At 39.5% G+C, this 24,256-nt stretch overlaps 1 protein-coding gene across 30 annotated transcripts in view; it reads right to left on the bottom strand.

Moving 5' to 3' along the window:
• The window catches only part of DLG2 (discs large MAGUK scaffold protein 2), a 982,239-nt gene that overhangs the window by 600,467 nt on the left and 357,516 nt on the right, over nt 1-24,256 (bottom strand). For 2 of the 30 annotated variants that reach the window (XM_014875720.2, XM_088159318.1), the window contains exon 1: nt 17,512-17,896. The exons of 26 other annotated variants lie outside the window; for them this stretch is intronic. In XM_014875720.2, coding sequence (XP_014731206.1) covers nt 17,512-17,613 — 102 coding nt within the window. In that variant the 5' untranslated portion in view covers nt 17,614-17,896. Of the gene's footprint in view, nt 1-17,511; nt 18,103-24,256 lie in introns of those variants that run through there. 2 more of the 30 variants (XM_088159308.1, XM_088159314.1) reach the window with 2 other exon arrangements.

Raw genomic sequence — 24,256 nt, 5'->3', positions numbered from 1 at the left:
ATAAAAAATACCGGTTCAGAATTGTGTTGGCAGGAAATCTCGCTGCTTTTTAATTTTGGCAGGATGCTAAGTACTAGATGCTAAATATTATTTGACCTCATGACTCACAGGAAAACAATGTGTACTTAAAGCACAGAAATAATTGCTCTACTTCAGTATGTCCAGCTTTCCTATATTTAAACGTAATTCACCATCTGAAGACATTTCCAAATTGAATTGTTCTAACATTTAATTCCACACCCTCAATGACAAGATAGAATTTTTCGGAGGTTTCTTTCTTAACATTTCTCAGTTCTCTTTAGATTAATTCTTAGTGAGTTAATACTTACATCTGCTTTATATACTCACAGCTCTTCAACATAGTGAATGCTAATTTCTGTCCTTAGCTTTATATCTTGGAGACTTTAAAAACCTGCAAGTCTTTCTATTGTTCTGTGCATCTGCTCAGAATTTATTTATACACACAATATGCTTATACTATGTATGTATTATGTCTCTTTCGACTTTACACAGCAGCTCAGCAAGAATATGGTCATATTCAGCAGACACAAGGATGTGTATTTATTTGTATAGGAAAAGTTTTACCCCTTCAGTTCTCTAAAATATAAATCCTCTTTCTGAGCCACCAGCCTGAAGAATTATGTCACTGAAAATAGAGCTAAAGGCAAGCACAGGGGAAAAAAAATAATAAGCTGTAGTTTTGAAAAGTACTTTACATAACACTTGTAAAGCTCACTACCACGAACATGCCATTGATGGAATCTCATGATAGTCATAAAAATGAGTAGTACCCTTTAATGCCTTCACCATCCAGACATGTTTCACAAGGGTATAATATGTGGTGGGGTTTTTAATCACAAACCTTCCCCTTATTCAGTTTGCCTGTAAAAAACAGCTGAAATTTCTTTCAGCTGTTGGTCTCTCCCCACATCACCACCTCCCTCCCCTGATCATTGAGACACCTTGCTCTGTGAGAGAGTGATGCCTGATGGGGACATTTTGGAAAAACTGAACATGGGTGAGGTGGGAGAAGGAAATGAAGAAACTGTGTTTCATGGGAATGCCTCCTGGAAATGCCATTCCTTCAGGTGATATCATAGGGTATCACCTGACAGTTACTCTAGGTCAGGACATCATGGGGACAGTTCCACTATGTCACCAGACCCCTGCACCCTCCATAATCCTTGATGGATAGGCAAACCATGTCTTAACCTTGAAAAATCTTTATGGGTGAAATTAGCCCTGCAGTATTAAGTGCTAGCATCAGAGTGCAATGTGTAACCAAATGTTTGATACTAGTGAGCTCGCTCAAAAAAAAAAAATGGATGCCAATTTCATCTTACTCACTCTTGAGATTCATTGCTGCAGGGTGTCTGTCACAATCACAGCTAGAGTTGAACACTGATAGATCAGATTTATGACAAGGTTCAGGCATTATGTTTTAGCAGGAATACTTATCAGACTGGACAGAAATTAAAAATCTCCTCTATGTTTTAACACTTGGCTGGAGAAACAGCAAAAATAAATCACTTTTAGATGGTATTTCTAGTCTGATTAACGTCTTCCTGACCAGCAAGTCCTAAAACAGTCTGATCAGACTAATGCATATTCCTATTTTACACAAACACACAGTGCAAACAGGAGACAGAGTTAAGGTTGCCATGGGAACTTTACCTCCAGATTTTTTGGATTTGTATAATTAAAATTTAAAAAGTACAATGTTGTAATGATTCAGTTTTGCCTTGTAATTAATTATGTTCACATTTTCTTTGGGCGGGAACTCTGTTTATCTGATGGGTACAGCCCAATGTGATAACTTTATTCAACATTTCCAAAAGTTGGTTTTCTAAGCAGGGGATATTTTAAACTTGAGTCACTGTGCAGAAATGTGTAGTACAGAAAGCACTGCATCAGTGTTAAACCAGGTGGTTCAGTTGCTGGTAAGGTAACCTCCATGGCAGCAGTGAAGTCAGCACAAGCTCTGCCATTGCACTGCAGGCTGTGCCACCCCTGGCACAGCTGATGCTGAGGTATGGAAACAAGCAGAACACTTCTGGGTCCTGATTCCTCCCCTGCAGCTGTAGCCATCACTCCACATGTATTTAATCCACCATGGGGAGCATCAGCAGTCCCCAGCCTTGCTCACCAGTGTTGCCCTCAACTCACTGTTTCTTGGTTCATCTCTTTTCCTCTCCTATGCTCTTTCAGGTCAAGTCTCAACCTCACCTAGATGTTCTGAAAACTTCAGTTAGCTCTGAGCATAAGAATATGCCCAGACTCCTCGCTCTAAACTTAGGCTTTGGGTTTTCAGAAGAGCTGACCTACAAACCTCATTGATATTAATGACTGAAAGTGTGCAGCAAACAGCCTTCATCAACAAGTCATCTGGACAAGGGCTTTTGTCTCTTACAGAAGTTGCATGAAATTATCAGAAAAGAAGAATGGTCCTTGGAGCCCGTTGTTTTTTCAGGAAAGGGACACTCAACCTTTTGTGCTATCAACCTTTAGAGCAAGAAGTGCTATTTAAATAAGCAGTGGCCTTTCCTCCCCATTTGAACATGTTGCTTCCTCAAGAGACCCGGACCTTGCCATAGGCTGTTTGCAAAGCTGAGAATACTCACACCGAGTATGGAAAGCTCATTATTGATCTAACTGCAGCCATGGGCCATGCTGACCCCAAAAACATGAGCTTCAAAGCCTGCATTTGATATACATGTACAGAGACTGCTGTCAGTGCTGCAGACTTGGAAAATGGGCTTTCTGAAGAGCCAGCTCATTTATTGAAATGGAAAGGATCTAAAAACACTCAAGTTTTTGGCCCCGTAATCAAATGAGACCCTACCATATATATGTCCGTATTGAAGAAGGAGTTTAGTTAAAATATTCAGTATAAGTCTCCTCCCTAAAGGAATAGTACTTAATGCATGTTAAAATATAATTGTATAATTGGAACTCAAGTGTTTGGGTTATATAAAAGGTGCTGTAGGCGTATCAGCTTAGACAGAGGTAATTAGATCTTGTATATTAACATTTTTCCCTCAAAGGGATAATCAGCAATACTTTTACTAGTGGAGATGCTCAAGCCTAGAAGCTTGTGGGAAAAGGTTCCTCCTTTAGCCCTCTGTTTGCTTCGTTCCTGCCTCTGACACCGACTGGACTGAAAGAATATTTCTGCAATAGAGTACTCAATACAATCCCCTCTGCATGCCCACACAATGGCAACACTGCTGCAGCTTCTGGCGAAATCAGCATAGAACTGAATCACCTGCAAGCATCAATCATGGTGCCAAAAATAGGACTAGGTAGTGGCATTAAATAATGCAATACATGGCCTATATATTTAGTAATGGGTCATGCACTGAGCCCCGAGAAGAAAGCTGTGGTAGGGCCAGGAATAGAAGAAATCAGAACTCTATTGTCTCCTTGAGTCAAGGGTTAACATTTTACACAGATAAGAGTAAACAGCCACACACCACTGCTTAGCTCAGCCAGCCTGAAGGATACAATAACAACAAATATGGTTTTACTCACAGGAGACTGAATGACAATCAATGGCACTACAGCTTTGGAGTATCCAATTGAAACCCTTGAAAAATCAAGTGGGTGCACAGGAAGATAGAGTACTATGCCATCATAGGATGAAGATAGGCAAATGTTATGGATTTCTTGGATTTTCAAATACATTGTAGAGTTTTCTAGAGAAAAGGAGCTTTTTATTTTGAAAACAGAACATTGCATCTTTAGAAAGTGGAACAGCAGAGCACAAATTAAAGCTGGTTTTGGTTTTTAGAATTTTCTATTCAAGATAAAAGAAAAAATGTACAGTTCCAAGATAAAAGAGGAAATGTACAGTTCTAAGATAAAAGAAGAAATGTACAGTTCCGCAAACCAGGAAAACAAAACACAGCCAAACAAACCACCCACACACAAGGACTACTCCAGGTATTTTATAATTTCATTGCTGTTATCCACGCTTGTCTTTCATACATACAAGAAAAACCTTCCAGGAAACTGCAAGAAGAAAGCCCAGACTTTCAGCTTCTCATTGAGAAGTTAGTATCAAACTTTGGAATAAAATAAAAAAAAAATCTCAGCTGAAATCAAAAAAAGGTTAATCCAAACTAAAAATATTTCCCCAGTTTCATATTTCTCCCTTCGTGCCTGTTGAAGGCCTCCCAATCTCTACTCTATACTCATATGAGGCTCTCAAAAGAGTTTGAGAACAGTACAGATATCTCGTTTCTAGGTAAACCAAAGCCTCTCTTGGTACCTGAAGGGCTTTGTTCCTAAAGTCTCAAAAGATCAAGACTCATGGATTGAAATAAGCTGGGTGGCCTAAACACAGGTATCTCTTCAATGCTTATCTGCATTGATATAAGAGGCAAGAGGAAAAAGTTATCACCAAGACCCATAGGACAAGCTCCCTTGTCTTCCCTTATTTTGACTCACACCATATATATGACAGAGGTAGGCAGCCCATTTCCAGAGGCATTCCCAGCACAAATATCAAACAGCTTGATATAATTTTTCCTAGAAGGCTAGTGACTAGAAGTCCTCAATACACTTAATAAAGAATTTTCTTAAATGCAGGTATTTAGAACAAAAAAATATATAGCAACAGTTACAGAGCTCCTTAAAATAATTCCGAGCCTTTTCCACTTGCTGGTTTTCCAAAGTGCATCTGTTCTGGAGTGTGTTTTCCATTGTGGGACTGCACCTGAACCTCATCTTTGTAGACAGCAGCTGAGCACGACAATGCACTTCAGAGCAGGGAACAGCAGCAAGTCAATGTGTCTCCAAGCAGTCTGCAGCCTCCTTAAGGGTCAAGTGGTAGCTCAGAGCAAGCTGCTAAATGGTTGTTTGTATCATCTCTGCAGGCAAGCAGAGTGGGGTATCTACAGCCAAAGAAGCGATGAAAACAGCTGTAGTTGATAGCAAACACTGCCAGAAGGTCACCACCACCTGGAGGGTGGTTGTTTCAAACCAAAAAGCTGTCGAGCTCAGGCATCTCTGCTCATATTTACAGCGTTTAATTATAGCTCATATTTTTAGCGTTAGCAAAAACACATTGAAGAAAAGAAAGCGCTTCGCTCTTCTTTCGGGATCTCACCTGTTATACCATAAATATGAACCTATAAGGTCTTTTTCTTTTGGGAATGGCACTGCAACTTTAAGCATCGTTATATAATTATGTGTTGAACATAGAATTATTCTACTTGAACACCATAGGTTCAAGCACACTGTTATAAAGGAGAGAAATTCTCAAAAATTCACACAGAGAAAATACAATTTGAAGAGTTACAAGTTCCAAAAACGTTCAGCTCTTTCCAGATTTCATCACTTTCTCTTTTGTCCTGTTACAGCTTCATTATTTTCTTATTCTTTGCAGTACATGGCAGTCTTTTTGAATGAAAAGAAATGCTTCCACATTAGTCACAACAGGAAAACTAATTTTGCTTTGCAGGTGATGAATGAAGATTATCAGAACTTTTATTCACACGCAGAAGATAACAATATAATAGCTAAGGAACACTGATGAAATGCTGTGTTTACTCTAATTTATTGGTTTTGCAAGCTGTGACTTATACTCAAAAGAACTACCTAATTCACAAATGCAGTAGTTCTGTTTGGTAAATTTTGTGCCCTAAATTCAACTGAAATCCAACAGATACCAGGGGACCACATGTAGTGTTACACTTAATACTCATTTGATGCTTTTCGAAGCTATTTTATGATAGGAAAAGCAAGAGAAGATAGGGCCTTGTGCCACTTAAAAAGGCAGCAATATGTTCAGACCAAGTAACCAAATTTTATTGGGTATCAACACTGACTGAAGTCTGAGAAAAGCATCTCAACAAAAAGCCCTAACCTAATTTCTGCAGCTAAACTCCACCAAGGAATAGAATTTTAGCCAAATCTTGAATTACTAACATGGAGGTATTTCACTACAACACAGTATCAGTCTTAGTTTGTGTCTCTGCATCCTAACTAGAGGAATAAATTATGCAGGAAAATAAAAGCAGAATCTGCTCTCTTTTCTTGCCTTATTTTAATTTTAGTTGCAATTAATTCAAGGAGTTAAAGTCTTCTTAATAAAGAAATGCTTAAAATACATTAGCTAGATTTAACTTATTAGGGTTTTGACAAGTCATGTTATTATTTACCACAGCATTCAAAGACCTGATTGACTTCTTACACTTGCATAAGAACTATCAGGGATGTGACAACATGAATTCTCTATATAAGGCAAATAGACTCTGCATCACAAACATTTTTGACACTTTCAAATGCAGTTTACAGCCTTAAACAGACATTCCACTTCTCCCACCCACCCATCATCATCCAAGGCCTACAGTCACCAAAGTTTCAGAATTAAGAGTGGGAGTATTACTAATCTACCAGGTAAGTGCAGAGTTTAGTGACCTGTTGGTTTCTATGTCCATATATATGGCAGAGTATGGACACATATCCTTATCCCTGTCTGCAATTCTCTCCAAGAGTGCCCTCCTAACTTCCCTGCCCAAACCAACCACATCAAGTGACCTGGGGTCTAAGAGTGAATTTTAAGTAAGAGCCAGGAACAGCAGAGAAGGCACATATACATATTGAAGAAGAAAAGCAAAGGAAGAAATAAGGCACTGGAGAAAAAGAAATCCAGCATATGGGCAGATCCTTAGGAGGTATTTAATTCCTGTCAAAAGCCAAGGGGGCTGGTACCTAATTATCTCAAGGATCTTGACCTTAGAGTCTCATAAACTCTTCCTGAACTTATTTAGAAATGGAGGCATGAAAAGTGGTGCCCTACCCCGTGACAGAAGCCCCTACAATCCTGGCCCCTGGCAACACTCCCAGTTTTAATCAGCAGAGGCCAAATCAACTTCCTACACATGTTCTATTAGACCAATGCAAGGACAAGGAGCAACATTGACAACTTTCAACTTCTTGTCCCTAGTTTTTAACTCTGGACTGTGCTTCCCATATTTCCTTCTCTTTTAGCTGCAGTGATATTTCACCTGGCATTACTTAAAACCCAAAGCATTTCTTCTGCAAAGAAAGGCATCCGGCTGCATGCTAAATCACCTCTTATTTCTCCTGCTTTCAGTGAAATTTGGATGAGGTCATTTATAGAGGTTCTTTCCAATCAACATTTCTAAGATTCTGTGATTACTCTGTATGTGTTCTTATAATGTGAGATGACCCGTTCCTCTTTGGGCTCATTTCTTTTACGAATAACTGGAGACAATAGAAGAAAACTCATCAGACTACAGAACAACTAATTCTCATCTAATAACAGAAACTTTATTAACTCATGGGGCTCTATGCTGTCCCTCCTGGTGAATAAAAACAGTCAAGAAACAGCTGGTGTTTGCACACAGAATGTGGATTAGTTTGAGAGGATATCCATTTCTCTGGCTCAGCATGCTCAAAGTTTTTATTCCAATTGCACAGGAAAGTAGTAGCTGCTAATGCTCTGGGGAAAAAGTGGTGCAATCTAGTATCAGTAAGATTTATACATCAGATCCATTCAGATTGGGCAATCACACACAGCAAATTAAATCTCTGTTTGAGGAACTTGCCTCCAACACAAGGAGCAATAGCCTGAGGTTCAAGTCCCAGCTCTGTGAGGAAGATGCTGTTCCCCTGTCCCTACAGCTGTACCTGATGTGAGGAAATAAGCCAGAAGGCCTTGCAACAAATACACTTTGAATACAAAACTTCTTGCTTCATAACCAGATCTTGCAATACTCTGAAAGTTTATTTGACATCGTCTCTATTCCCCCTCTCTGTTTCCTCACTTCCAACACCTTTACAGGGCTGTGATCTGCAAGACACTGAAAAGACATACCCTCAATGCTGAAAAATGAAAGACCTGCATGTCTTGAACTCATGTGGGGGTTGATGGATATAGTAAAGAGTGCAAAACACCAGGGCTTTGAGGAGGTGGTGCAACAGTCTCCTCTGTAATACGTACATACACACAAAATTAGACCCGCAAGTGTATTTTCTAGGTCAACTTCTTCTCCCTCCTCTGCTCTCACCTCCTCCCTTGAGTTTTCCTAATTGTTCTGGGAAGGAATACATGTTTCAAAATGTATCACCAAACTTTATCTTATGAAAACATATTGTCCTGGTTAATTTATATGCCCGACTACTGTGTATGGAATGTTAGTCCTCCGTTAATTTTGCCAGTGCAAAAATGGCCTATGCTTTCTTATGCTGTCAAGTGTTTAGTTCCTACACAGTTAATTCATTATCTTTCTTAAGCTAAGGACCAGGAATCTGAGCACAAAGGCTGACACAGACAAGGGAAAGAAACAAGTAGGAAAAGTATATTTTATAGGTACACTGCTACAAGAACACTGAAAAGACCTTCCCTCACAGCTCTGCAGATTGCTGTATCCTGAATTTTATGTGACTCTACAGCACTTTGCTTAATTTATTGTGGACTGCAGAACCCAGGATATAATGTGCAGTTTGAGAGCCATATTGCCCACTGAGCTGGGCTGAATGTCCTTCATAGTGATCAGCCTAACCACAGTTCCTGACCACACACACAAGGTTTGCATGATGCAGTTATCAATTCAGGTGTATGTTCATCTGCTTTGCAGCTTCCTTCCTCGTGTATCATCATCCTATGACTATTTTAGAATAATCTTTGAAAAATAAAAACCTGAACCAGAGTTCTGGAAATTGCTTCTTCCCTTCAGCAATATTATACAATAAACTAGATGATAGTAGCACTATCTTGGATGGGTGGAGATAAGAGCCTGTCAGCACTTTCTTTTCAAATCCACTTCTGCAGGGATTTGCAATTCATCTACAACAATTTGACATGGGAAAAAGAGGGGATGTGAAACCTCAGACCTGGAGGAAGAGCCTCAAAAAAAAGCATGAATAACAGTATTTCAAGGTATACTTGAAATAAATAGTGTGGAAAGAGGGATGCACAGAAAGAAAAGGAGGTGATACTTTGATTTACACTAATGTCGTTCCATTTTCACTTATATCCTCTCTGTCCTTGCCTAGCCATGGCTTTATGTTGGTCCTTAAACCAATTGTATTTACACGGTTCATTTCATTTCAGTGCTGTTTACACACAACTATTAATTCTCAATATTCTTCTGAGGCAGGTATTACCAACTTGATTTTCTAGAAAGAGATGCAAGGCACAATTTTCCGCAGGCCACAACAGGAATTCTATGTGAGAGCCAGGAATAGAAATAAGGAGTTCCCATTGCCTGTCCTAAATCAAGGTCACAGAACCCTCTCTGGCACAGGCTGTTTTCTCAATGTTTTATAGAGGTGACTATCCTGTTATGGAACTAGGTTTTATACAGACTGGGATTTCCCTGGGATGTGTACAAAGTTCAAATCATCTCACTGCCAGCTGAAAATACCTCTGATAAATAGGGTTAGGGCCAGGACTAACAGAGTTTAACAACATACTATTCACAGGGCATTGTTAGCAGCCTTACAAAGTGGTAGGCAAGTGTGCATTACTCATTTAAAAGCCTTTTTATCTATGAAACCTTTTAATTCTCTGAATTTAAACTCCTCTCTTACTTGAAGCCTCTGTAGCTGGTAAAGGTTAAGTAGCTAAGATGGGAAGTATTTGAGGGTAGAGCACCTGTCTGTGCTGGACACAGGGTTCTGTTTAGCTCAAGTCTCCCACATTTTTGGCCTTGGACCTCTAACCCAGCATACCTGGGTATATTTCAGGTGAACTGCCACATGTGTGGTGGTCACAGGTCCATATGAACCCAGCCTAACAGAGCTGTTATGGTTAGACTAAATCTGACCTCTTGGTTACATTTTTCAAGATCAGAGTGGTGGAATGACAATTGAGACCTTATGCTATATCAACTATACTAAATCCCTCTGCCTCTCAGCATGACCCCTGGTTCTCAGGCCAAGTGGTTGGGAGAGGCCCACATCCATGCTGCTACTAAAGCTGCATGTTTAATAAATTAATCCAAGATGTGTTTCATGCTCTCAAATACCACCAAAAGGCAAAGGGCAGGAGTGGGAGGTGTTGGAAGATAGAGGAAAGAGGTTGGCCTGTAGGCTGCAAATCATCTACCCTGATGCAATCTCATCCATACTCCCTCTTGGAAGAAGTTCCTGGAATGAACAATCCTTCAAGCCCCATCTACAAATTGTCTTAGAAGAGCTTGGGACCAGCCAAGGGAAAAAAAAAAAAAAAAAATCTAACAATTTCTCAGTATGGAGTTTCAGGAATTGAATATTTGAGTATATTCATTAGTCCTCCTTTACATAGCAATATAGGTATATTCCAAATAGTTGCAGCTGGTCCAAGGCCTGAAGTTACAGACCTGTTTCCATAGGGGATAAGCTCCCATCCTGCAAATAAGTGATGTGTCTACATTCCTTCTCAGGCAACCATGTGTTGGCACAGGCTCTTTACCACAGACACATCTACAGAGTCTCCAGGTAGATTCACTGTGTGGATTTTGGTGCTGACAGCACCTTAGAACTTTCTGAACATTCATATTTAGCATATTTCATCTTAATTACACTGAACAGCTGTCAGCATCTCCTAAAGGAAATCTCCCCAAAACGATCTGTCAGGATTCTCAGAATCAAGGTTTGTGAAATGTCAGTTTAAGGAAAAATGAAAACTTTACTGTTTACCAAGAGTCAGTCTCCCAGAAAACCTGCTTTTCTGGCTTGGTGGGGATCATTTGATTAGATAATGGGTGCAAATTGAAGTTGGGAGAAGATTTTTACTTCCCAATGATACTCTCATAACACTCAAGAGCCAAGTGACTCAAAAGAATAGCTCAAGCTGCCTTAATACTTCATCAGATCATTGTGTGCCATCTCTCCTGGGATTACAGATCATTAACTTCTACAGGGAGTCAGAGGAATTCCCATCAGTAATTTTTCTCCTCATTGAGGTTTCCATTACACTCAGCACAACCTGCAGCTAGACTTTCTTGAAAAATCCTGTCCTTCATGTTTATTAATACTATAGCAAATGCTTAAAGCTGAAGGAAGCACGATCAGAAAAGTGAAAGCAATAAATATATACTTTAATAATGAGAATATTTCTGACAGCTACACTGGAAACATAAAAGCTTCTTTTCAAAGATCAGGAGAACTGTTCAGTGACAGTTTTCAATTATATTGCTATTATCACTTAAATATATTTATGTAACACTTCTTTATCACCATTCTCTATGACATCTCTTACAGCTAAGATGAATGTCTATATATATCCCTCTCAGTCAATAATTAGTTTGCAAAATCAAGCAGCTCATGTAGCTAAGCATCAAGTCATTTCTGTTTGAAAGTGCCTCATTTTATGTAATTATTATGTATAATTTAAAGCAAAAATATATTAAAAAATTTAAGTGTCTGAGGAAAACTCTGAACTTCTCCTTCAAAATGTTCAATAACCCTTAGCTATGTTCCTCCTGCCCTACTTTTTCCATAGGTAAACTTGATTGCAGTACTTAGGAACCACAACAATGAGCTCTTCTTTATTGCCAGCTCAAAAGAGAAACCCACATCCCACTATGGCTGAATGTTCAAAGGTACAGTACAGAGGGCATTCACAGTGTCCTTTAGCAAAACGTGGGGGAAAAAAGCCACTGGTTCAAAATGATGTAGGATTAAGAATCTCGCCTTCAACAGAACTTCCTTTCAGTGTATAAAACTTTTAAAAACCAAAACAACACACCTTTATTTAAAAAAAAAAATTAAAAAGTGACTTTTAGAATTGTTTTCTTAATTTAAACCGTCTCAGGCAATCTCCCACTAGCAACCCATCTCTGTCACAGTGTACAGGGAGCTTGTGGGCAGGACAGTGGCAGAAAGTGAGACATGGTACTCTCATACAAACACAAATATTTTTAACACCTGATCTTTATGCTTTTCAAAAAATACCTCAGCATTTCCCTGCCAGCTGTTGGCCAGTGCCAGTGGGTGACAGCTGGCAAGTGAACTCACTCCAAAGATAAAACGTTGAAGAAAACACTTGTTTGCATTTCCTAACCAGTGGTCAAGTAACTCCTGTGTGATTGAGGGCATGGGCCCAAAATTTCAGAAGATTGTAAAAGGAAAAAAAATTCTATTATCAATCTAGCCAGACCTCACCAGCTTCCATTTCAACTTGCCTCCTCAGGACCCTTGCCCAGACCACTGCCTTCTCATCCTACCCCTAAGTTGCTGTCTCTGCATCATCTTTGCTCATGCCTTTTTTCCCACCTTCCCCATCTGAACCTTCATGCTGCTGCCTCCTACCTCTCCTTAGGCTTCTGCCATCCTCTGCCTCCTGTAATATTGATTTCTGCAGCACCTACACTGAGTTCAAGAAACTCAGGATCCTTTACAAAGTCAGAGTCTGCTTTTCTCTGGTACCAGAGTTCCTCTCAATGCTTCTCACTGGGGGTGAAACAAGAAGTTCTGAAGAGCAGGATCCACTTGATACATTTTTTTAATACTAGGAGGACTTCCTGACAGGGTCTCATGGCCTCAAACTTGCTGCTCAGAAGCTCTCAAGACTGGTGGCCTTCCAGTAAAATGTGTAGTTCTTCTTTTCCCACAGTCATTGATGATGGGTGGGAACTGCTGGAGAGCTGCCACTTCTTCAGCCAGAAATGTTAAAGTGCAAGGGGTCAATGAATGCCTGACAGAAATAAAAACATACAGCCAGGTAAATTTGCTTGGGCTTACACCCCATGTCCAGCCTGCATAAATGTAATGCCAGAGAAGAAATCTCTCCCTGCCTTGAGCATTGTGCACTAATGCACAAATCCTCTGTGACTCCAGTGATCGTACTCGGAGCCTCTTGCCAATGGCAATGCTGCATCTCCTATTACTGAGCACTTATTTAAACACCACAGCAGCCTAACAAGAATTATATGTGGAAGTAGATTTCTCTGAGACACTGTCAGTGTTATGCATAGCAACTGGCAGCAATGTTCCAGCTGACTTACTCTGCTGATTGCCCATGAATAGGCAGCAAACTCTTTCAGAGGGTTCTGGAACCCTGTGCAATACACCTGTCTCTACAGATGGATCACAGAACTCAGCAGGACCATGGATATATTGTATTTTTATATCTCTCCAGTTCTGCCTCCCCCAAAAAAATCAGAAATTAAATATGTCAGTGAAGTCAGAGGTTAAGTACGCATCAGCAAGCAGCACAAATGGATCCACAGAATGAAGAGCTGGTAAGAAGGGCTCAATCACAGCATCACAACTGTGTTTGGGATCTTCCTTTGAAATAGTCTTAATCTGCTTTTACAAGCTGAATACCTAGAAGACTTTGCAAAATACTTGGTGTGTTTCTGGAATGAATCCTTTTCTTAGTTTCATCAAAAAGGCATCCTGTTTCCACACCACAAGTCTACTCTAGTGCAAAAAAAAAAAAATAAATTCAGGATATATGGGCAGGGCTGGGAGATTATTGTCAAAAAATCATTTGGAATTTGAATGAGCATTCTATCTAGTTGCATCCATTGCACTTGAGTTTATGTGGGTACATCAAGAAGCTAAATCATGCAAGGCATAGCCAGGTCTAGATTATGACAGTAGAAAGAATATTCTGAATTAAGAGCTAAGTAACAGACCAGAGTTTGTTCAAGAGATTAATAATACCAGTACAGGAAACTACCAGTTTTCTAATAGTTTGATAATGATAAAATTAATAAATACAGAGGTCAAGATCTTCAGTAATGCCACTTACTGTTTGTTTAATAATAAAGTCCTCTGCACTCCAATAATTTTTCAAAATATAGGATATTTGGCAGTTGACAAAACAAGTGGGTTTACTTGCATTCTCACCTTGGATAGTGGAATATGTCACTATTTGGATCTTTCAGCTAAAACTGAGAAATAGTAGGGAAAAACCCTACCAAAACCAACTATTTTTCTGGAGGACTGGTTGTGATAAGTATGCTAGGAGGAAAGAAAGGAGGCAGGGAAGAGAGGTAAGTATATCTTATCCCTTTAAAAAGAAATTAAATTCTGCTAGGACAGATATAAAAATAAACCTAAATCAAAAGGAAAGTAGGATTAATCAAAATAGCTGGTCAAGGTCAACAAACAGAAAAGTCAATGGAATCTCCTCAATATCTATTTTCAATATATAGAAGCAAAGGAGGTAAGGCAGAATAACAGTTCCATCTCAGAGTCAGAAGTGTGGCTGAAATATAATTTAAGAAACATGTCAGTCAACCTGAAATCCCTTCCCAGCACTCTTAATAAGAGCAAAATGAACAGGATATTAAAAGCCAGGAGATAACTCTTCTGCAATACTGAACAAACAATTCAGCAAAGTGAGTAAGCACATACTGACATTTTAGCATGCATCTGAGTTTCAGCATCTTCAGTGAGGATCTGATATCTGCCTGTGCACCCCACTCGATGGAGATCCATGCACATGGGCCTGTCTTACACACAGTCCTTCCTTCAGTCTGTGGATGTGAATCTGCCCAGCAGCCGTGGAGCTTCTCATGGACTCAGGGGAGAGACAGTCACGCACCAACCCGTCAGGATTATGAACAAGACAATTCTGCACAGCACCTCCCAGCACCCGAGGGCCATCTTTTACAACCTGCTTATCCTCTTTCTGCTTCAGCTCTGTACTGCTGTGATGGGAACACAGCTACTTCCCCTACTAGAAACTGAAAAAGTGTTCAAATGTGTTAAAGTGCAATCGTGGCAGTTCAGGCTGACTTTCAAATGAAACTGCTCTGAATTCTTTGCAGTTTCCAAGTTAAGGATCACAAAACTGGACATCATTGAAAGGAAAGGCCCAGCACAAGGACAACTATCAAAATCCAGGAAATCAAGCTGACTAGCAAAGCTTCCCACAGGCACAGTGAGAGCTCCTCCACTGACCTTCTTTGCAATATATGGTGTGGGAAGATGTGCACCCTCTTCCTGCCCCACCACACTAACTCCCTGGCACCACCTGCTAGGAACGAGAAGACAGTAAAACTACTGCATGAGGAACCAATAAAAATGGGTGTGATGATTCTGAGGTGGCACATTTCTCTCACTCACTTCTCTGACAACAGGAAAGGTCTGTATGTAACAAAATTAAAAACTGTAAATCAAGAGCGTAAGCAATACTGCAGCTTGCCCTGTCCTTTTGAAAAGAGTCAGTTAATAACATTTTAGCACTGGGAAATATTTGTCTGTACTTTGAATTCCTCTGTTGTCTATTCCACTACCTAGATTTTATATTCTGAGGACCTATTTTCTCCTCTGTCACCCAGAATATAAAGTGTCATTTCAGGATATTGCACTCTTTCCTGAGTTCAAGAACCACATGATTCTAGAAGTCATAATATTATGAGCATGCTTAGATCCATGACTTCATGTCACATGACTAAAACATCTCCTAAAAAGAAACAGTCTTACTTCTTATTCACACTTCTTTGGTTGCTAACAATGGATCTGCACCCATAAATCTGGAAACATAACCCTATGTGTCCAGAGCAAAAAGTCATGAATTCATATACGAACTACAGAACAAACAAAAATGAGAAAAAGGTACTTGAAGTGAGGTGATTTCTGTACATTTACCAGTGTAACTCATGCATGCTTGATGGTGGTATCAAAGGGTACTAATTGGACACGTGTTGAACCAGCCCAAGATAAGTAAGTTCACCTGTGCTCCTTCTTATCTCTCTGAAAATGATCACTATCCCACACACCCACTTTTCATTTGAGAAGTTGGTAGTTCATACACCACCACAAGAAGATAAAACATTGACTGTGACTAATGTAATGAGCCTGAAGCACTAAAGAAAGATGAGGAAAAAAGTTCAAAATTTATGGTTTTCATTCTCTTGCTTCCTCCTAACAGGATCTGAAAATCTTGAAAGAACTTAAGTGCATCAAAGAATATCCTTTGAAAATCATGCTTACAGGCAGGAATACAAATTGGATACTAGTCCCTAGGCCACTGGCCTACCTTTGTAGAAGGGTGGCTTGCATTTAATTTCCCCTAATTTAACATTTGAAAACAAGAAAACTTAAAGTTTAAAAATAAAAAACAACAACAAAAAAATCTTATTTAAAAATGCAAATTAAAAAAGTTTCTGATCTGACAAACTCTTAATGCTATTTATATTACTCTTGGCATCATGACACAGCAATTAAATTATAACCCTTTCACTAATAGAACATTTTTTTGCCTATTTAAAACAGAAGGGAAGAAACAAGAAACTTTAGTTCAAGAAAGCCTCAAGTAACCAGACATATATGCAGGCCATAGCTAGAGGAAAAGCAGAAGGTATACAAACAATTTGTGTTTGACTATAACCAAGTTTGAGTTAGGGTATTATTTGAAGCAATACATGAGCTGTCATTAACTTCTACCTGACACAAGTTTAGGCAGCATTAGGTCATCTATAACCTGTTCCATAAAGTCTTCTCATTTTATTTAGGCTGCTCTTTCACATGGGAACTCACAAAGCATACAATGTTCCCTAGTTTGTGGGCTGTATAACTAAAATTTTATTTTTGCAGCTTAGCTATTTTTGAGGATTAGTAAAGTTCAAGTATGAAGTTAATGATTTAAAGTAATTACTGACACTATTTTTTTTTATATATAACTGCTCATTTCCTACTCTACTTAGACATAGAGGAACAGTTTTAATATCATCCAGTATTTAAGGAGAGCAAGGAAAAGGAATGGGACAAAATATGTAACCCCCTTGTAAAATCATGATGATTGACCCAATGATCCAAGAACCAAACTTTTTCCCCAAAGACAATAAGTTTTGAAAACATGCCATCAGAATTATTTCAGTAAAATAACAAACATCGGTTATACTCAAACATCAAGCCAGGATGTATGTGGGGGAAAATATAGTCCAATCCAACACTATTGTTAAAAAATTTGGGATGGGGTTGCATTACACAGCCAGGAAAAAACTTATCTGGCTAACTGCGCCACCTTATGATTTAAATTTAAATGTAAAATTAAATGTTTGTCCAGTCCATATAAGAAAACACTTACTTAAAGATATTTCTCTACACCTAAAAATGGGATCGGCAGCTTACTTTATTCTTTCTTACAGAGAAGTGCAGGGTTGTATACCTCAGTATTGCTCTTCTGGTTAAAAACCATGTCAGCAATATAAATGGAAAAAAATACATTCAGTCTTGCTGGATGGTGTTTTTGTAATAACAGTATACACATCCAAATCAATAAAGCCAGGCAAATAGCAGAGTAGTGGTTTAGCAATCTTAGCACTGTTAGCTAAGTATACAATCAACTCTAAAACAAATGCTTCATAATCCGTAATTCTCCTGTGTAAATCTCTACTCATATAACCCTGGGAAATAAGAAAGCTTTACTTCTGATTTTTTTTTTCCTCTAACATTTAAAACATGCCGGCTGTAAGCCCTAATTTATAGCCAACGGATCGCAATTTGCACTGAAATCTCTAGCCAGACACAAAATTAAACAGCACAGATATTCAAAGGAGTTACAGCATGCATTTAAATACATTAACCACATCCTACCTTGCATCCAAACATCAACGATAAAGTGTTGTTGGTGCATGCAACTTTGCAGTGGCAAATCATTGGTGTAAAGCAGTCAGGATTTTTAACAATAGGGCACATTCCTTTAGTGCTGCAGTAGTGGCAGCCTACTGAAGGCTGAAAACAAGTAGCTAACACAGCACATGGAGTGGCAACATATGCTGCTCAACAGCTAGCTTTCCTCTTGCTGGTCAGAAGCAGCCTGCTTGAATCTCTACCTGGGTCCCATTCAGCCATCCCCTTCTTTGTTGGTGAATCAACGATGCAACAATGAGCACGGATCCCAGGATTTCCCTTCCTCTGGGAAATTAGTTTTTACATCGGGGAAAAAAAAAAAAGGGGGAAAAAAAAAAGAAAAAAAAGAGAGAAATGGAAATGAGGGGGACTAGCAGGTGTGGCAGTATTAGCATGTAAAAGGATGTAAACGCCTACTCATAACAATCACATAAGATTGTCATGCTAGCTGAAGTGGGTTGAAATTATTCCATCGGAAGAAAAATACTGCAGCTCCTGATTTGGTAAAAAGCCAGTGAGTTGCTGCAATACATAGTCATAGTGTGGAGAGAAGAGGAAAAAAAAAAAATGACTTCTCTAAGAAGGCAGGATCCTCAGCCTTTATCAATATGCATTCCAGTAAGGATTCCCTTCCCAGCGCCTCCCCGTGAAAAAGAATCAAATCAGTCGCAACTCCGGAGAAGCGATGACCTTTGCTTTCCCCAAATAGATGAATCTCAGCAGGAAACAAACTGTACTCAGAGCTGAAAATCACAGATGCTGGGAGTTTGTAATAAGAGAAATACAAGCAACATTTATCCAATCCTGGCTTGCCACATGGGAGCTTTCTCCAGGCACAAATTTACAAATAGACAGGTTGAAGGATTGCAGGAGACACTGAATAAAGATATGAAGTTAGATGGAAAATGCACCAGCATGAAGCTAAAAAGTCAAGCCTCTTTAAACTCTGCTTTGGAGGTAATGTAACTACTGACCCCAGCTACTACTGCTATCCTGAAACCTGCAAACATCTTGCTATAAAACAGAAAAGCAATAAGTAAAGAAGTTTGAGAGCATAATGCTGTTTTAGATTCTGTTACAGCTGTCACTGCTCCTTCAGTTAAAGCAACACCAGCTGAAAATGCATAATAAAGCACTTGGATGAGCAAATCACTAGCTGTGCTTTTTAAGAGGATTATTTATATCAAAAGTTGGATTAAGGTATCCTCCAGGTTTAGGTTTGGTCATGGCAGACACAAAATGAAAAGACAATCATATGGAAAGTAAAGCAACGTCTTTAATGATTTCACAGCTGATAGCAAAGTAAACCAAGCAGTTGTTTCACAGTGCCCTGACCCTGCTTTTCTGTGACTCACTAAGCTCTGCCCATCAAATTAGAAACTCTTCCTAAAGAAATGAGAGCAGCTTGTCTCCCTGGCAATCGTGAGTGAGTTCTTAAGTCACAACTGAAACAGTTTTCTGTTCTAAACCCGAAGCAGAAATTTGTTATACAACAGAACAGAGAAAATGGCAAATGGAGGTCCCAGTGTGAGGCCAGATCAAGCAGTAGAGAGAATGAATAGCCCAGGATTTTTTTTTTAAATCTGCCTGAGATTGCCTGAGTTGGGGTCTGCAATCTCTTCTACTAAGATTTTGTGTTTATATAAGTATAGATATATGCATATATGCAACACACACATGCATGTATCTATACTTTCAGTAGAATTTCTTCAGTATAATTCACCCTTGCTTGGCACAGTTCCAAGCAATAAAAGAACCAAATCTCTTAAACATCTTTGTTACTACTCTTGCACAATACAATAACTTCATCCAATTTTCGTATGCAGTTACATTTCAGCTTGGAATGATGTTTTCTGATTATTGTTTCTCACTCTATTTTTTAACTTAGCACTCACAAGAGCCCAAGCTCAGTAAAATTACAGCAGCTTCTAGATGGAAGTGGCAGAGAGAGCTGCTCCACAGAGTTACAACCCAGTTCCATTTCTGAAGATTTCTTTTTTGCAAATAACAAGCTCTTACAGAGCATTGTCCTCAATTCACTCAGCTCACACTTCTCTCCCAACCAGTCTGGACATGAGCCCATGTGCCATGGGAGTTCACTGCATGGATGCCCTTCAGTCAGCTGTTCAATAACCCAAGTTTGTGTGACCCAGGAGTCCAAAGTGACATCGCAGCCACAACAGTGACTGAGCCTGTTTAGAAAAGTACTGTGGTGACAAACAGCAGCTGTAACATTGCTGAATCTTTGATCTGTTTATTCCTAGCTTGCCTGTCTTGTTATTAAGCTATATATTATACAGATTTTTCTTTCAAGCACTGTCTCTCGCATAACCAGCACTGGTGTAAATATAGAAAAGCGTAGTTTCCATGACAATACATTCCATAGTTACAGCCAGCAGCCACTATCATTAAAACATGAATCACAGTGCTACCTTAAGGTGTGAGCACACTTCATCACTGGCCTTAGAAGCATTAATTTGGGATGGGGGTGGCATGGAAATATTTTTAGGAGACACTACTATAAAATGCCAGAAAACTGTGCTATTAAACTATTTTGGCCCTTCTAATAGCCACCCATCTTAGATATTTCAGTGATCAGTAACTCCCAATCTGTACCAATCATTAGCATTTCTAAGAGAAGAATGCATCACATCTGTACTTTTCAATGTTTTAAACATGATGTCCTGATTGAAAACTGAACTCAATCACATATATGATTTCTGATTAATATGCATATGGCCTAATTAAAATCACCTGCATTTATTTCCAAATCCCAATTTCAAAAAAGGGAAAGACAATCAGCCGGTTTGCCTCTTGGGCCATTTGGATCTTACTGCATTCATCTGGCTCATGCTTTCAAAAAGGAGGACATATCTGTTCATTAAAATTACCATTTCTTCCCTAGCCCCTGCCACTATTCCAGATTTTCAACCAGAACAGGTTTCACTTGTGATTTCATTTCAGTGTTAAGATGCACCAAACAGTAAGCACCCAAGTAATTTGCAAAGCACGAAATTCATCCCTTCACACTTCAGCTAATCATTGCTTTCAAGTGAAAAACACAGTTACCTGACACACAGTCACTTGGGAAAACCTCAGAAAAGGAAGATTTATTCCAGTGACAGATTTGAATAATAACTCACGTTGCAATTGGCCAAGACATTTATTTCCATTAAGTGACAATCACATACAGAAAAATGCCATAAGAACATTTGCTCAGAGATCCTTCTCTATCTTTTTTTTACAACAGCACTCATCACACACACATACAAGTATATTGCCACTTGCCCAGAAAGGCATCTAAATCACAGCTGTACTGCAGGAGCAAGGATTCTTGGGGGGGAGGGGGGGGGGAGGGGAGGAAATCTATGTCCACATTTTTGTGCTAATGGGATATGCAGAAGAACACAAATTGTGGCTGTTACTCTATGAAGAGTCCATGGATCAGTATTTTTGAGCCCTCCAGCCTTCTTTAGGCTGGAGTGCATTGACCCAGCCATTTACTCACAGACACAGCCTGGTAAGACCTCTCCTGCTCTACCAGCTTCTCTGGAAGCTGCCAAACTTTCAGCTCCTTGTTTTCCAAAGATGTCTGCCTGCCTTCCACAGCACACCATTTCATGGAAGTGGACGAATTAACTTGGAACAATCAAGTTGCATTTCAGGAATTATATACACATTAAGTGAGGAAATACCATACAAACATGATCATAACTCCTCCTGTACTGAAGCTATTTCAAATAGCAATGCTTAGCTTTGCACCTGACATATCACGTGAGAAACAAGGAGACCAATACAAGTAAAAAATAATTAAAAAAATTTAAAAGTAACAACCTGGAGAGTCACGGAGAACTTTAAAGTATTCACCTTGGACTATCTTAGGATGCTCCATTGCAGGATTTGTTAACTCTCTGATGTTTCTGTTGAGAAGATGGCTTAAGTTTTGGTACTACAGTACTTTATGCATTTCCCCTTCCCCGATTTCACTAGTCAACTTTTTGTCCCATTGCTATAACAGTAAAAACTCCCCTAATCCTTACAACATCCATTAGATATGAGAAGATCATGATGATCTATAAACCCTTGGCCAAGGTATATGATTATTAACTTGCTTCTAATCTTAGGTTAGAATTCAAAACCATCTTCTTTGCTGCTGTTCTCTGAAGTCCCTGAATACTAATCAAGCCTCTTAAAAACTAAACCTGGTTCTGACAGTGATTAAAGAGAAGTTGTCTTCTCAAAGAATCAGATAAAAGAAAAAGCAAAAAGGCTTGTTGCACCACAGGCAGCACATACAAAGGGAACCAGAGAACATAAAAATAAAACAAACTTGAAAGATCCCCTATCAAAATAGAAATGATTGCACATAACTGTCTTACATGTTCCTTTAGAACAAAAACAGTCTCACACCTCTAGTCTAAACCAAAAGTTTTTACAGCTGTTCTGTCTTTGGAGAAGCTTCACTTAGGGTATTTCAAGGACCTCAGCTATGTCTACACTTTCAGTGAGCTGTTAATTTTGGGGTATACAATGGGACATCAAGCCTTCATTTTGCTGATTTTTGTCTATCGGCGAGTATCAGAAGCCTGGATTTAGTTTGCCTGAAAATCCATCTCCCTTTGGAACAGTAATCATAGAATGGTTTGGGTTGGAAGCAACTTTTAAAGGCCATGTAGTTCAACTCTCCTTTAACAAACAGGGACTAGATCAAGTTGCTCAAAGTCCTGTCCAACCTGGCCCCAGATCTTTCCAAGAACGGGACATCCACCACCTCTCTGGGCAACCTGTGCCTGTGTTTCACCCTCCTTGGGAGAAAAAAAATTCCTTTTATCTAGTCTAAATATAGTCTCCTTTAGTTTCAAACCATTACCTCTTGTTCTATCACAACAGGACCTGGAAAGATTTCTGTTCCCATATTCCATACAGGCCTCTTTAAGTACTGAAAAGCAGCAGTAAGGTCTCCACAGTGCCTTGTCTTCTCCAGGCTGAGCAATCCAAACTCTCAGCCTTTCCTCATAGGAGAGGCATCCCAGCCCTCTGATCACTTTTTGCACTTGCTCCAATGGGTCCATGCCTTTCCTTCACTGGGAATCCCAGAGCTGGATGCAGCACTCCAGGGGGAATTTCACCCAAGTGGAGCAGCAGGGGAGAATCACCATCCTCAACCTGCCAGTCACCCTTTCCTTGATGCAGCCCAGGACCTTCTGGGCTGTGAGCACATATCATTGAAGTCTGCCCAGGAAAGAGCCCACAGTCACCAGATACCAACTCAAGAACTGCTCATTTTCTACACCTCATGCAAAACTGTGCTTGAACTGGTTCCAGGGAATAATATGAGACTGAACTTTTACACACACCTTTAGAAACAGAGATAAGGCAACTTTTTTTTGCGTGTCCAAAGACTCAAGGAGTAGATAAGGTCTGGGCTGGTCCTGCCATGGGGAGGAGATGAATAGGGCTGCTGGTGTGGAGATGGAACAGAGAGCTCCAGGGACAGCTGTGTAGAGACAGATTTGCCACACCTGTGAGATGCCATTGGGACTACTGGGACCCACCTATTCCACTGTCATGAGCAGCAGCTGCTCCATCTCACACAGTGGCTTGTGACAACTGATTTCATTTTCACAAATCACTGTATGGAGACAGGGATGGGTTGCCAGTTGGCTCCTGCCAACAGCAGACCCTGCTGGTTCGCTTCACCTACAGATGACAGGGACATGGAGATAGAAAGTTCTCCTCAAGCACCTTGCAATCTGAACATGGAGGCAGAGAGAAGAGCAGAAGATAAATTGCATGCTCTGGAAAAAACTTATACATCAAGAATTCAGGTGTGGTAGGCAGCTTGGAAAAGATGTGACTCCATCTCCCTACTGGAAGATAGAATTAATGTCTTCCAATTAAATGCCCATATTCTACGTATGCCATCCTATAACAGTGACTTTTAAATTAATGGGAATACTCTTACAAAAAGTACTCATGTTCATAAGTGTTTACACATTCTAAAGTGCCACATTCCCATGGTTCTTCATTAGTAACTAGTGAAAAATGGTCTGAATTATTTATGACAATAATTTTGATCTGTTAAATCATTTACAAAGTCACCAACTGCGTATATTTTTTTTTTAAGTAACTTCTCCAGCCAGTTATAAATTTAAAACAAAAATATGGGAGAGGGGAAAAAAATAATAAAATATCAACTTGAAAGAAAAAAGCAAGCATATTGCTGCCAGTCCTCAACAGATACAAAACTGCTCCACTTATATATGAAGATTCCTATTTATATCTTGTATTAGCATTTTTTAGGTTTTCTGTGACAAATCAAAGAGAAATAAAGGCCTGATCCTGCTGGCACAGAGTGGAAACATGCACACAATATTCAGAAAAGATATGCCTTACTTTAATGTCGTTATGTAGACCTACTGATTCCTTCAAGTGTTTATAGTGTAATGCACATGCATCTAAAAGAGCTTGAAATGATCAGTTTAGCCACCACATGCTAGAACTCATCAAGGACTAAGAGCTGCAGTATCTACCCAGGCTGCTGGGACAAAAGAGGGATTAGTCTACATGGAATTTTGTGTTGATACCCTGCTGCTAACACTAAACTGGCCAGCTCTGCTTGTCAATGCCTACTGAAGTTATTGCACCACACACATCTTTGCTTTATGCATTGAGTGGAGGCACAGTCCCCTCCCTGTGGTCACCAGCT

This window comes from Sturnus vulgaris, chromosome 2 (genome assembly GCF_052056855.1).
Source record: "Sturnus vulgaris isolate bStuVul1 chromosome 2, bStuVul1.hap1, whole genome shotgun sequence".
NCBI classification, from domain to species: Eukaryota; Metazoa; Chordata; class Aves; order Passeriformes; family Sturnidae; genus Sturnus; species Sturnus vulgaris.
Note: the sequence above shows the minus strand (reverse complement) of the source record. Positions and strands in the feature narration are given on the sequence as shown.